The 14,728-nt window shown below is 41.5% G+C and overlaps 1 protein-coding gene across 5 annotated transcripts in view; it reads left to right on the forward strand.

Annotated features, from left to right (window-relative positions):
• The window catches only part of ripor2 (RHO family interacting cell polarization regulator 2), a 61,490-nt gene extending 47,331 nt beyond the window's left edge, over positions 1-14,159 (forward strand). For 3 of the 5 annotated variants that reach the window (XM_034094319.2, XM_034094317.2, XM_034094320.2), the window contains exons 7-23: positions 2,302-2,451; positions 2,996-3,059; positions 3,403-3,446; positions 4,026-4,151; positions 4,248-4,396; positions 5,227-5,356; positions 5,769-5,915; positions 6,282-7,034; positions 7,683-7,867; positions 8,168-8,330; positions 8,429-8,561; positions 9,112-9,273; positions 9,791-9,964; positions 10,863-11,062; positions 11,168-11,251; positions 11,456-11,546; positions 12,163-14,159. In XM_034094319.2, the coding sequence (XP_033950210.1) occupies positions 2,302-2,451; positions 2,996-3,059; positions 3,403-3,446; positions 4,026-4,151; positions 4,248-4,396; positions 5,227-5,356; positions 5,769-5,915; positions 6,282-7,034; positions 7,683-7,867; positions 8,168-8,330; positions 8,429-8,561; positions 9,112-9,273; positions 9,791-9,964; positions 10,863-11,062; positions 11,168-11,251; positions 11,456-11,546; positions 12,163-12,263 (2,856 nt within the window). In that variant the 3' untranslated portion in view covers positions 12,264-14,159. The remainder of the gene's footprint in view (positions 1-2,301; positions 2,452-2,995; positions 3,060-3,402; positions 3,447-4,025; positions 4,152-4,247; positions 4,397-5,226; positions 5,357-5,768; positions 5,916-6,281; positions 7,035-7,682; positions 7,868-8,167; positions 8,331-8,428; positions 8,562-9,111; positions 9,274-9,790; positions 9,965-10,862; positions 11,063-11,167; positions 11,252-11,455; positions 11,547-12,162) is intronic. The other 2 variants (XM_034094318.2, XM_034094321.2) reach the window with 2 other exon arrangements.
• The last annotated feature ends 569 nt before the right edge of the window (positions 14,160-14,728 follow it).

Raw genomic sequence — 14,728 nt, forward strand, 5'->3', positions numbered from 1 at the left:
ATACAAATGCAATACAAAAGCTCAGGAAGACAACACAGAAAATATTAAATACACAGCAATGAAGCTTGATGCGTGTATGCCAGAGATAATATTACATGTTATATATAAAATATCTCTAAATGTTTTGAATTTAGATCATTGTGACCATCTGCCTGTGTTTAGGTTTCTGTCTTTGTTTGTGTATTGCCTTTTTTTTCTGAGGTGAAATGCCCGAGGCGAGGCAATATGCTGACGGCCCTCTGGAGTGGCACTTGGCTGACCCTCACAAGGACGTTTCCTTGAAGGCAGCAAGGGGCCATTGTAATTGGGGACAAAAAATGAGCTTAATTAGCTGATAATGATATGATTACTGATTGCCTGAGCAGAATGATGGCTATTCATCAGCCCCTGATTGTTCAGTTCCACTTTTGTCAGACATAATTTTCTCCATATGAATACCTTATTGTAGTTGTCTGCTTTTATGTACAGTAATTTAACATCTCTTGACTTAATAAGTGCAAGTTAACTTGGATAAAGTTCTTTCTTTTGGAAAATGTAGTCACCTCTCTTGTTTTTGTTTGTTTTATGTAAACAAACTTGTTTAAAAGCTGTCGATGTTGGCTCCGAATCAGCTCTAGATTAATCTGAGAGCGGAGAAGAACAGTTGTGGTTGGAGGGTATTTTATAGCTGGCTCAGCTCAGCTGCTGCAGCCCAGCCACATACACCACATACCACAGACAGGGTGGGTCCCAGTCGGGGGTGGGGGGCTGGTTGGTTTGAGGTGGAGTTGGTGGGATTGGGGTGTGGCTTTTTGTATGTATGTGTGACCAGATATGTTATTTTAACATCAACAGTTTCATTACTCATCCTCTTGGACAGAAACATCACATTTTCACCAACTGAAACATTCATGTGCCCACCCACCACAACAAAACCATGCTCTCTCTATACATGTAAACATGTCCACAAACAAAGGCAGTGTACGGTTCAGACTCAAAGATACACAAACAAACACACAGAAGCTGTTAGTACGGCAGGAGCCCAAATGGCCCATTTTCTCCCACTTCTCCCTAATGAGTGCCATAAAGAGCGCGAGGCATCAATATTTCAGCGTCCTCGCCAGGCAGCCTGCAACATTTCCTTTTGATGAGGCGCACCAGAGGTGTTTTGTTTTGCCCGGCTGCCACTTCAATCAGATATGAATTCAGGGAAGGCAGGAAATTATGGAGACAGGATGCGGAAAATCTGGTCTGCTGGTGAATTGTGGTTTCTGTGAGATGACTCGGCAAAATTAGAGAATGAATGGACCCCTAATTATGTTTGGACTCTTAATTATGTTTGGGACATTTCCAAGTTTAACTGATGCAGTTGTATTGTATATTGGGATTGCACTAAGACTTTAGGCAGACATTTATTCGTACCCTACTTTCCCTAGTCCAACATGACCCCAACACATCTAGTTTTCATCATAGACTACACAAGAAGTTGATATAGTCAATGTGATGTCACCCATTTGTGACATATTTTTGCAACCAACATTGGCACAAGATGATGGACCAAAGTACCATTTTAATTCTGAAAAATACATTTTCAGGTGACCAAAATGTTTCAGTTAAAATGAAAACACATCGAGAGAACAAGAAAAAACATTTAAGATATTAATAATTATTCAGAATCTTGTAAGATCTAGGAAAGTAGCCCTCAGAGTTCAGACCACACAAGCTTCATTCTCTTTCCAGAAAAGTCCCCATTGGGTTAAATTAAACTATTAGTGTTGTGGTTACAACATAATCTTATCTTGATGACTCATTCCAGTTGAAACTCCAACGTTTCAGCTCCACAGTAAGGCGGCAGGATGTGGATGGACTCGTTCCCTCTCCCTGTGGGTTTTGGGTTAGATCAGGCTGGTGCTGCAAACTGAAATCGGGCTCCAAATGAGCTCTAAACGCCGTCTGTTGTTCCCCCCTCTTTGGGAGTGTCCCACTGGGCTTGCAGACTTGGACGGAATAAGCATCTGCCACTGGAGAAAACAGTCACACTGAAACATACCAGCTGTATCTGCTCACTGCTTTCTCCTCAGTGTATCTCTGTCTTGTCTCATCTCTCTTGATAACTGTCCTTTATATCTGACTTTCTCTTTTATTATTTTGCTATCAACCCGTTCGTTATCTTTACCTTTACAGTTTATTTTCTTTTTTCTGGAGTCTGAAGTTTCCCTTTCCACGAATGAACATGAGAGTTTGCAATGGAATATACATACTATTGGCTTCTTCCTTGTGTAACGTTCATTAAAGATGGAGGTACTCTGTGTGTGCTTTCAGGTGGACGAGCTGTACGAGGCCTTCTGCATCCAGTGCCGTCTGAGGGATGGAGCCAGCCGGATGAAGCAGGCCTTCTCCTCCTCTCCCTCCACTAAAGGCACCAAGGACAGCATCGCAGAGGTCAACCGTCGCTACAAGGAATACACCGAGGTACTGGCATATCGCAGTGTTTAAAAGTGGCCAACTGCTCAAGAGAAATAGGGGGCAGCCCTCTTGGCTCCATACAATCTAAATGTAAAGTCATATAAACAAACATACTATCTAATAGCAGGGAAACAGTACCCAATTTCAACCAAACTGCTAAATATACAAAACATACATGAACCCTATACCTTTTAATGTGATTTAAAAGCCGTTGATGCAGCTTACTTGAACTAAAATATCCAATAAACATTGGCTCAAAGAGGACAACACCCACAACATTCTTAAACACCTGATGCAAATGACTGTTTACTGTAATTTGTAAACACTGACAATGTATTGTCACATACTTAAAGTGTGACCTTTAAATCTTGAAAACACACACATCTGTCATCACCTGTCTGCAGGGCTTACGCCGGCCGTCCTGCCTCCTCTGCAGCTTACTGTTGACAGTCAAAGTCTCTTCAGATAACTTGATTACTATTGTTGTCCTTGACTTGCGAAACAAAGGGCTGTTTATGTGATCGGTGTTATCTCTCACTCAATTCTGCAGAACATGAGCACGTTCGAGAGCGAACTGGAGAACCTGCTCGGAGAGTTTCATATCAGAATGAAAGGTAAGGAATATGACAAGTAAACCCACTCACAACCGGGGTTCATTAATGCTCTGCTGTCTACAGGATGTTGTGAGCTGACAGCTGATCATCACTACACAACCTACCTCCTGTTTGGAGCATGCTCACACTCCTTTTTCAACTAGAACACTTAGAGTTCATCATTATGTAACAGAAAGGTCATACCTTTGTAGTTTATTTCCATTAAAAGAAATGTGTACTACACTTAAAACCTACATTGTAAAATAAAGCTAAACACTAAAGTCTCCTGAAAAAACAAAACATAGATATTCGGCTTGTCTTCTTAAAAGTTTCTAAACCAATGGATTTCTCTTCTCTCTCCCAGGTTTGGCAGGCTTTGCTCGGCTCTGTCCTGGAGATCAGTATGAGGCAAGTTGTTATTTTGTGCTGTAACACATGGCTGTTACAGCAACTTGGAATCTATGTGTGAAATATTGCAAAACCATTTAGTTAAGACATAAAAATGTACACAAGCAAAAAGTAGAATTTGGTAGATTTCAGCTGAATCGAATCCTATAACGAGACCCATCAAGTAGTGGAAAGTAACTAAATACATTTACTCAAGTACTGTAATTCAGTAAGGTCCTTAGATACCTGTATTTCCATTGTTATGCTACCTTATACGCCAACTTCACCACTGTACAATATTTCCCTCTGATATGTAGTGAACACATAATGCATTATTAATTATAATCAAATACTAGAAATATATGTTTCTGAAATGGGCAGAGTACTTTAACTTTTGGTATACTTTGTGCTTATACTTTAACTGAAGTAAGATCTTTAATGGTATTGCTATCTTTATTTGAGTAAAGAATCTGAATACTTTTTACATCACTTTTAAGTTTTTTTGCCATAAAGTATATCTTATATATATATATATATCTCATTAAAGAATTGTCCTTCCTCTGGCTTCAGGCTTACTTTCCTATTCTCTCCTAACTTTAGATCTTCATGCGGTACGGTCGCCAGCGGTGGAAGTTGAAGGGAAGAATTGAAGGGAACTCCAGACAGAGCTGGGACGGAGACGAGATGATCTTCATGCCTCTCATCACTGACCTCATTAACATTAAGGTAGACATCCAGGTTCAAAAAACTTCAGTAAACTATCACCGTGTACGGTTAGGAAAATGACAGTAGTACATAAAAGTGTCTTTGTTCCTCCATCAGGTGACAGAGCTGAAGGGCCTGGCCACTCACATGCTGGTGGGCAGCGTGATCTGTGAGACCAAGGAGCTTTTCACTGCCATGCCTCAGGTGGTCGCTGTGGACGTCAACGACCTGGGGACCATCAAACTCAACCTGGAGGTCACGTGGTAGTAAGTAGACTTTAATACGTACAGCAAGCAGGTCACATTTCATGTTATCCATCATGGTTTGCTTCACTAAAGTGTTATTCAGTTAGTTGGTTTCTTTAAAAAAGGAAAACCTTATCCCTAAAATTACCATAGGTTTATCAATTCATATCTCCATGTTACCTTGACTTCTCTCGCATGACCCCACAGTGAACAACATATCCAAGAGAACTCAATCGGAGCTGCGTGCAGAAGTGTTTTAAATAGAAAGTCTTTATTGAAAGTGTGTGTTTTGAGAAGATGTGGTCATTCTGGATAAATGACTTTGGCTTAGATTATTATGCACAGGTCATGTTTGCAAACTGATGGTTTGATATAGTTTTGCTTTTTTTTTTTTTTTTTAAATCTATACTAATTTTCTTCAATTAATCAGGACTTTTTTCCAATTTTTGATTTGGACGTTTTCTGTGGAGGCATGCAAGGATAAACATAAGATGTATTTACCACTGTCACCAGGAGGCTAATTTGAGCTAATATAGCTTTAAAAGATGTATTTTATTTATTTTCAGTCAACTTTAAATAATCAATTTAAATGCATGCACAGTCAATATCTCTCTTCGCAAGCAAAACTGCCAGCAAACACCTATGATAACCTTTATTAGTGTCGTATCTATGAATTCAATTACATGTTTTATGGTTGTTCTGCCATCTGGTGGAAAAACATTGTTATTACAATCTATGGAAGATAACTAAGCAAATAAATCCTCCGCTCTGACAAAACCAAATCCCTTCAATAGTACATGGTAGGTATTGATAAATGGCATAACAATCTTCTTGTTTCATTCCCCCTTTAGCCCCTTCGATGTCGAGGACCTGAGTCTGTCCTCTGGTAACGTGAGCAAAGCCACAGCGCTGCAGAGACGAGTGTCCGTCTACAGCCAGGGCACACCGGAGACCCCCACCTTCCAGGAGAACTCCTTTTTCGTGAGTAAAACTCCTTTAGCTTCATCAGTGTCGTGGTTTTTGTAGAACTGAGATCATTCATCATCTAGACTAGTAAAGAAACATCAGCACTTTGTGTTTTAGGCTACATCAAGGTGAAATTGTAGTAAAAGAGATGACTTTATGTATTTTACACCTCCATAGTCCCTGCACACTTACCAGACTAATAGCTTGACTAATGCTTGTGTTAGAAAACGCCAGTGCTACCCCTAAACTAACCCTCCCCGTGTCCCTGCTATCCTCCTCTCCTCTCCTTGCATTTCCACGTCAAAACCCCCTTACCCACACTCTGTCCCACTTTACACGTTTATCCATCCCTCCTGCATCTCACTCACCTGCCCCTCACTCGAATACCCAACACCTTGTCCCAAATGCCTGCGTGCATTGTGTAAAGAAGTGGCGGCCATATCCCGTGGAACGCCAGCGCCTCTCCTTCCTGCACATGCTCCGAGAAACCCTGCTAGAGAAGCTCAGGCGCAGTCGCTCGTTTGGTGACCTGGCCTCTCTCCGGCCAAGGCCCAAATCCAGTCTGGAGGTCTATGTGAGTGTGTTGCGGCCCCTCAACCCTCCTTACCTGACTTTGTGTGCCCCCTTCCTCATTGACACAATGGGGATGTAGTCTTTTCTGCTGGTGTGGATACACTGGGGCTTGTCCTGTCCATTTCTCTGGGCTGCAGGTGCACTCTTTGCATGTATTCTTGTTACCTAAGTGTGATCTATCTTGGTTGTTAGATCTGGTCATTAGAATTCAGAAAGAAAAGTAGAGTGAGACTGGATTTGTAGTGTCTGCAATCTGTTTTTCAACTGTCTCTTGAACTTTTTCATCTCGACTGCACTGATTTGAAGCTATTTCTTAATCTTCCATCTATTTTGTGACACATACTGACTGCGCTGTCTGTCCCTTCAGTCCACTCTACCAGATGACATGTTTGAGAACGGTGGCTGCGGCGTGGCAGAGTGTAAGCGTCTCTCCTTCACCTTCTCGGACACCTCCGGTTCCTCGCCCAGCCCGGCCCCGAGCTCCCACGGCCAGTCCAACCCTGAGATCACAGTCACCCCCCCAGAAATAGACCTATCGTCGACGCAAATCCTGCCTACAAGGGAAGACTCCATTGCTGAGGAGCATTTAGTGGAGGAGGAAGAAGAAGAAGAGGAGGAGGAGGAGGAAGAGTATGAAGAAGATGGGGAGACGGCTAGCAGAGGAAGTCGGCGCACCAGTGCCAGCCTCGCCAGTGAGGAAGCCGAGGTGGCAGAGGACTCAGAGTGGGAGCGCACAGAGTCGCAACGAAATTCTGATTCCAACTGCGGTTCAGCGTCGCTCTGCTCTGACGGACAGCTGTGCACGGTGGCTCCAGAGGACGTGTTCTTAGATCACACCGATGAGCTGAAACCTGTGGAACTGGACACAGAGGAGGCGGGAAGCCTGACCCGGCAGCTCGTAAGAAGGCTGACCTCTTCGGAAATCATGTCGCCAGGTGGGAGCTCGACGGAGGGAGGGGGGAGTCCGAGCTGGGCGGGCGAGGGGAGCAGAGCGTTCCTGGAGAGCAGCCTGGAGGAGGCCATCCACAGCCTGCTGATGAGGCTAGAGGCACTGACGCACCGCTGCCGAGAGCTGCAGGACCTGGAGCAGGAGGTGATGCGCCTGGAGGATCTGCTCAAGGTGACTGAACCTTTCTGTCTCCATTTTACATGTATACCTGTACAAGATCTTAGGAAATCTTAGATTGTTTCCAGGTTAGAAGAGAACAATTACATTAAAGCAGTCATTGGCAGGACATTCTTGGATCTTAGGCACCCTCCAACAATGACAAAATATTTATGGATATAGGGAAAATCACACAAGTTAAATTAAATAACAGTTTATGACTTATACTACTTCAAGCTTAAATATAGGGCTAACATATAAATAAATAAAATGGGATTTAATTATTATATATGTGCAGCTGCTCCTCATCTGAGGACTCCACAGACCAACTCATTTAAGAAGGGCCTAAAAACCTTTTATTAAACTTGTGTTTTAAAAAAAAAAAAAGGTATATTATGCCCCTTGTAGCACTTTGGGATTACTTTTAGCAATGGAAGGTGCTTTACAAATACAATTTATTATTATTATTATTATATAATTGATTAAGAAAATATCTAATGTAATATAGATAAACATAATAAGAAAGAAGATAATAATTCAAATGTTCTACAACAAGTCACTCTTTAACTCACTAAAAGTGATAAAGTAGAAATGGTAAAGGGTTTATAAATTAATGAGTATTTACCTATGGTATTTACCCCCTCTCTCTCTCCTCCTTCACAGTGTCGCCTCCCGGGTCACAGGAGCCGGTCGTCCAGCCTCAGTCTGACGGTGGAGAGCGCTCTGGAGAGTTTCGACTTCCTCAACACCTCCGACTTTGATGACGAAGACACTGGAGACGAAAACACCATCCTCAGCACCCCCCCACAGAGGTCTCCGCTCTTTGATGCTGATGGAGAAAGGATCGGGTGAGTGGGAGCGACATTTACACTAAGTACATGTTGTTGTATAATAAGGTTTATCTGCTTATTGGAAGTGTCTGCACTGAAAATGGAAACAAGATGTTTTTGTAAGGCTATCACAAAAAATTATCTGGAATAATTTAAATGTAACTGAATGCCTGCCTCTTCATTGACTAAAGGATTTGATAGAAATTCTGAATTATCTTGCATCATAGCAGGACCCCATTGAGATCCATTTAGTGCAAGAGATTACTGTTCTATGTGTTGCTGCTGCCCCCTGCTGGTGACTCTTGGTATGTGTCTCAGTGGCCAGCATCCAGAGGCCAGAGGTCACCTGAGTGAAGCCCTGACAGAGGACACCGGGGTGGGCAACAGCGTGGCAGGAAGCCCCCTGCCGCTCACCACAGGAAATGAGAACCTGGACGTGGCGATCGTCATCCACCTGCAGTACTGCAATCACCTCATTCAGGTAGATGTTTTTGAAGTATGAATGATACACGCAAAGTAAAAGTTAGATATGAAACAGTTCACCGCATCATGTATTTTTCTGTCTTCCTGTAATGACAGCTGTTGAGCAGCGGGTTGGGTTTGTGGCAGCGTCGCAGTATTCTACTAAAACTGTCCGCCCAGAGTCAGCTGTTAGAAGAGCTGTCAGAGCTCAGTGAGGACCAACTGGGATCCATTACATCTGCTGCTGACGGTAGGTAGCAACACGTGAAAACTGTTTTATGTTTTTGTGTGTTTACTGTGCAACAGTGCATCTGAGAAAGGTCATCTAAGAGTTTATACCACGCTGTCTATTGCTTGGAAGGTTTCTGCTGAAATGTAATAGTTACAGATTACACAGTACACTTAGTAGATTTTATTTTTGATAACTGTTTTTGATAATTTCACGGCCGTTAAACAAGATGGAAGAACAAAGATGCAAGCAACAGAATGATTGTTATATTTAACTTATAATATTGTTACTGGAAAGAATAACTTTGGATATATAACCCTTTTAATATTCACCATCCTTTTGTTTAGTAGCAAAGTAATTTGTCTCAGTAACTGTAACGGATGACATTTTAAATTGATCTTGTAATTTGTTTACATAATGCATTTGCATGTGACCACTGTAGTTACTCACCAACACTGGTTATACTTATTATTTTAGTATTTTATAAAGAATGATTACTTGACAACAGAAAGGACTCTCTGATGTGAGGGTTTGGAGCGTCTGACCTTGGTTTTGTCCTCCTCTCCCTCAGTGCTCCCGGGCCTGGCAGAGCGGCCCCAGCTGATGGCTCTGTGGTCAGAATGCAGCGGGTCTGCAGGACTGTTCCACACCACGCTGGACCGAGTGTTCAAACACATGAATCAGCATTACACAGCAGTGCTGCAGGAGAGACACCCACACAGCGCCGACACAGGTTCATCATCTCTATTTACTCTCTGTAAACAAGCCGAAGGGCAAAATGGAATAGCAATGACTGTTAGATTTTAACTGATTTGTTAATTTTGTTTTAACCGTTTTCCTTCAGGGGAAGGAAGATGAAATCATTGTCGCTGCTTAGTTTCAAATGTATTTAACATGGCACTTAAAAAGCAAGTGATTTTTGCACCAAAGTATACATGTATACGCATAAATACATATCGGCATTAATATAGATAAGATGGACCTTTATTAATGTATGTGTGCTGGTAAATTACGATTGTAACTCATTTAAAACCAGGTTATCTAATAAAAACTGAAAAAGAGACACAGACAAATAATAAAGAATATGTCAAGTTTCAAATGTGGTTTTAAAAATGCTAAATAAAACACAATTAAAGAGACTAAATGGAATAGTAAATCCATAGTAAATATTTCATAGATCTCTGCAAGTGCAGTTCCAGTTGGCTAAAAACAATTTTCCCTGACCTCTGATCTCTTTCTCTCCTCTCCAGTGATTGGTCTGGTAGTGGGTGAGATGGTGGACAGGAGCGATCTGGTGTCGGCTCACTGTCCCCTCGCCGCTGAGCTCTCCCAGGACGTCCTGACCGTGTTTCAGTTCCACTGCTACATCTTACAGCATGAGCTGCAGGACATGGAGACACACCTGCTGCATCTGGCCAGAGAAGGTGAGCAAAAGTGGAGACATTCACAAAACTGCAGTGCAAAACAGGTCCCTGTGCTTTACTGTCTACAGGTTATATACAGTAATGTGTAAACTAGAGCTGCAACCATTTATCGACTAATGCATTATTCCACAAATGTAAAACAAGCTATTTTGAAATGATTCATTATAAAAATCTGAGAAAAATGTTCTTTTCAGCCTCTCAAATATGGAAATATCCTGTATTTTAATTTAAAATCATAAACTGAATATCTTTGAGTTTCTTACTCACAAATCAAGAAAATCATCAGCTTGGAAACAGATATAGATTTTTTCAATTAGCATTTTATCGAATAATTAATTAACCTAAAATATTATCGGTACTGAAAACTATTTTAGTATTATTATTGGTGTTATGACCTGGCTCAAAAGGCCACAACAAAAAGGAGACACACCATGTCAACGGTTAACAAAACATGTTTATTTAAAGGAAACAATCCAAATTAAATGAAGTGCAACAATAAGTAAGGCATGAGGTGTGGACGTCAGTGGTATCAGTAGTGTAAATGCAGGGTGAGGGTTGCATGAATGTGTATGGGTGAGAGTGTTGAGGTGCACAAAGTAAAGTAACAACCATATATACTCAACAACACCAGGTGTCTGCAGGGGAAAGCAGAGCGAGAACAGAGAGGCTTCAAATAGCTGCAGGACACCAGACCCAGGTGCCCTGAGTTACTGTAATCAATGCAATCACTGGAGCCAATGCAGCACAGACAGAACAGCCACACCCTCTCTCCTGATGGACCCACAGGGGCATCACAATTGGGTTTAAATCTCTTGACGTGTGTGTGTGTGTGTGTGTGTGTGTGTGTGTGTGTGTGTGTGTGTGTGTGTGTGTGTGTGTGTGTGTGTGTCGTACCCAGAGGTGTTTTCAGAGGCTCTATGCAGCGGGGACTACTCTCAGTGTGTAGCGGAGCTGGAGGCGGTGCCTGTGTCCTCGCTGTGGCCCCGAAACAGCTCCCTGAGGGCCCTCGCCTCCCTGCTCACTGCGGAGGACCCCCGGGTCAACAAGGCCGCAGCCGACTACCTCTGCTCTGCATCAAACAGCCACTTCAGGACCAGAGTGAGTAGTGATCGAGCCTGTTAGAGAGATGTGTGTGGAGGCAAACAACATCTGAAATAGTTGTGACAGATGCTGTAATCCATGTTTTAATGTTTGTGTCTACAGGCAGTGGAGTGCTACACCCACGCGCTGTCAGAGGCTGGAGTTCAGAGCCAGAGGGCGGCCTGCTCGGCTCTCAGCTGTCTGCAGGTCAGTGTCCTCTAACGGCATACATACAGACGTGATACTGTGGGGATATGGAGCTGCTGTACTATAGCTACTGATACTATTTCAAAGATAGCTTCGCATTTTGTCATGTTATAATAATATGTCTATGTAAGATGGCCACTGTAATCATTCATCCCTCATTTACTGACTGTGATTCATTTAGCTACTCTTTCTGTGTGTCTGTAGGCAGTAGAGAGCATCAAGGCGGTGGTCGCTCTGTGTGACTCAGCTGATGAGGAGCTACGCCATGTCGCCATAGAAACCCTGCTCACATTTGGTGAGTAACACATTAATGGAAAAACGAATGTTGCTCAGCTTGTGTTTTGTTTCAGCTGCCACAAACTATACCTCTTGCCTTAAAAGTCATTAATATTGTCTGTTTTGTTAAATCCAAAAACAAATGTATTTTCTTCAGCATATTTATAAATATGCTGAGGTTGCAAACCAGATCTGACCTTCTAAAAAGTCATTTGTAAGGCAAGGCTGTTTTATTTAAAAAGCACATTTTATACCTAGCTTAATGTTCAAGTTGTTGTATGCTAAAAACAAATAATTTCAAGTTAAAACAACAGAATACAAATTCAGACGATAGTCTTTTGCCAGAAGTAAGTATATTTCAAAAACTATAAAAGTAATTGCATTCATCCCTTTTGTTTCTCACACTCACTCCCTCTCTCTGTCTGTCCCTCTCTTGGTTGATTGCTGTCTAGAGGCAATTTGCGATTACAACTATCAGAACCAATGGCAATAATTACTTTGTGAATATCATGTGAAAGCTCTCGTGTCTAACTTCAGTTGCTCTTGCAAAATCAATCTCTACTGCGTTGATCTTTAGTAGCAGGTCATTTGTCTTGGGGTTGCAGTGTTTATAATGACCCTTGTGTGTGTGGCAGGTGAGGAGGGGCGGCTGGCGTACGAGCAGCTGGACACGGTGCCGGGGGAAATCATCCGCCTTGGCACGCGGCGAGGAAACGCTGTCACCACTGCCTTCTGAGCCACCGTGCCACTGAAAAACATCACAAAAGACATCTCAGCCTGACCTCGGAGAACAGCTACGCCTCACAGGGCTGCTCAGTGACTGATCTCTTTCTCGATCTGCTCTTTGGCGCAGACTTAAGGATCTCCACACCGCCACATTAGATCACTGTTCTTGATACTGCCTCCTGTAAGGAACTAACACGACGGTCTTAACCACAGAGGACACACAACCTAAACACCTCCTGAACGCACACTTACACTCCTCGTTCCTCCATTTTCTCCACTCTCACACACCCCCTACACTCCCCCCTTTCCTCCCCCTGCTTTCTGAGCCAGGCAGACCGGTCACGCTGAATTAAACTGGAGAGCACAAATTTGAGTGGACACAAAGATGCTGAAAGCTACTTTAAAGACCGTGGAAAGTCGATTTTTGAAAAATGCATCTTCACACAAGCTCAGTCAAACAAACCACTGCACAACACACTTACATCACTTACTCACTGATTTATAATCATCTCGATTGTTGCACAGTCAGTTGTTTCACGCAATATACTAACCATGGTCTTTGTATAAACACTGTCTATCACAAGAGATGCTTTCTGGCGCTTTCGGGAGATGTGCACTGTTGTTAGGCATGTAGATATGGCATATTTCACACAGCACTTGTTTTCAAAGGATATTTTTGGTTCTGTTTTCTAGTACGTTCCATTTTGTGTTTCAGGGATTCTTGTACAATTGGAAGATGTGCGTTTTGTGGCAGGGAGGCAATAATACGTTGAGACTGGCTTTCGAGGAAGAAGTGATTTTCTGGTTTAAAAGCCCTACCTTAACAGCAGTTTACAGTCTAAAAGGATTTTGACCATGGGTTTATTTCAGTGGAGGGATAGTAGAAACTGAATGGGGAAACTGGTGAACACAGTGCCCACGTTTCACTCACTCAGCAGTTTATATCAGAGATTCCTCATACTTGCAGTTGAACAAGTGCAATTTCTCTGTACATACGTGACTCTTTTGCACCTAGCTGACACAAGAAGACATTTGATAAAGTCAGCGCTGACCATTTGAGCCTTGATGTGTTTCGAGCAGGCCGGTCTCCACAGAAACTCTTTTGTTAATCTAATTTCCTACCAGGTAGAGAGCGACTCATACATTTACTGTACATTCTTACAGTATGTGAGGTAACGACAGGATTAGAAATGAAGCTTTTCTTCTGATAAGCTGCAGAATGAAGGGTTATGTTTTCGGTCAGTTTTATTTCCCTCCATCCCAACTGTGATGTGGGAAACTGACCCGAGGTAAGCGCCTAACTCCACCTGTTCTCATTGTAACTGTACTACTGAGTCTTGTGCTAGTGCACGACGACAACTCACATTTGTTCACACACCTTATTTATTATTGACTTCTAATATTCTTTGGCGTTATCCTGTAAAAGTGCAGATAACATTGTTATGTATATGAAATGTATATTTATGTTCTATTTTGAATCAGGTCTAGTACTTGAAATATTGTTTATCGTTTGAAAAAGCTTCCTTGTTATTACGATGCAATTGGAGTTTATTTTGAAGGAATTATATTACATTAATTATTATTTTTAAGATTAAAATTTGCTAATAGTCTAATAATATTATAGATTTCCTTTCCCTAAAATGTCCCAAACATAATGGGAAATTATATATTAGACATTTTACTTTTTTAATTACTTAAGATTTACGTAACCAAAGGAATAATTGATTTTAAAATTATAATAAGAGCTCATAATTCATAAAGGAGAATGTATTTTTCAACATTTGGCCACAATACTCAGACTTACCTTTTTAAAAGCACAACTTCAAAATAAGATGAACCCATAATATATGAATCTCGATGTTTGGTTCGAACTGCACAGCCCAAAAGCCATATTGAAAAAAAAGCAAGTGGTAATATTTTTATGAAATGTATTTTTCTTTGTATTATCTGCAATGTGTGAAGTTGTTACTAAAAGCTGAAGATGTTTTTTCTTCTAAACAGCCTTTTGCAAAACAGTGTCCATATTTTAAGAGTTACTTTTATTTCTTCCATGATGTGAATAGCATTACAGTATTTTATCCATTCACTCACTCATTCATTGTTTGTTTATTTTTGAGTGAGCTGCTTTCTTTTACAAACTTGCAGTTTACTAGTGTTACTTTCAAGTTGATTTATGGTTGTTCAATTCCTGTATACCACACAGTGCAAGTTGTCAAAATCTGCACATCTATTCTTATTTAGCGCCTGGTTTGAAGAATAACTTGGTCTACTTTACTGAACTCTATCTGTTTCTGTGCTCAACAGCTTCCTTACTCATCAATTAAGTTGCATAATACCATTCTCCATTGTGGGTAGCAGTATTTACTCTGCTCATCATACGTTGCAATAAAGTTTATTTTTGCATAATTAAAACTCTGAAATGGTGGATTTTTTTAACATGTGTTAAATGTTCGACAAGACCAATGTATGTACAAT

Source organism: Pseudochaenichthys georgianus, chromosome 11 (genome assembly GCF_902827115.2).
Source record: "Pseudochaenichthys georgianus chromosome 11, fPseGeo1.2, whole genome shotgun sequence".
NCBI classification, from domain to species: domain Eukaryota; kingdom Metazoa; phylum Chordata; class Actinopteri; order Perciformes; family Channichthyidae; genus Pseudochaenichthys; species Pseudochaenichthys georgianus.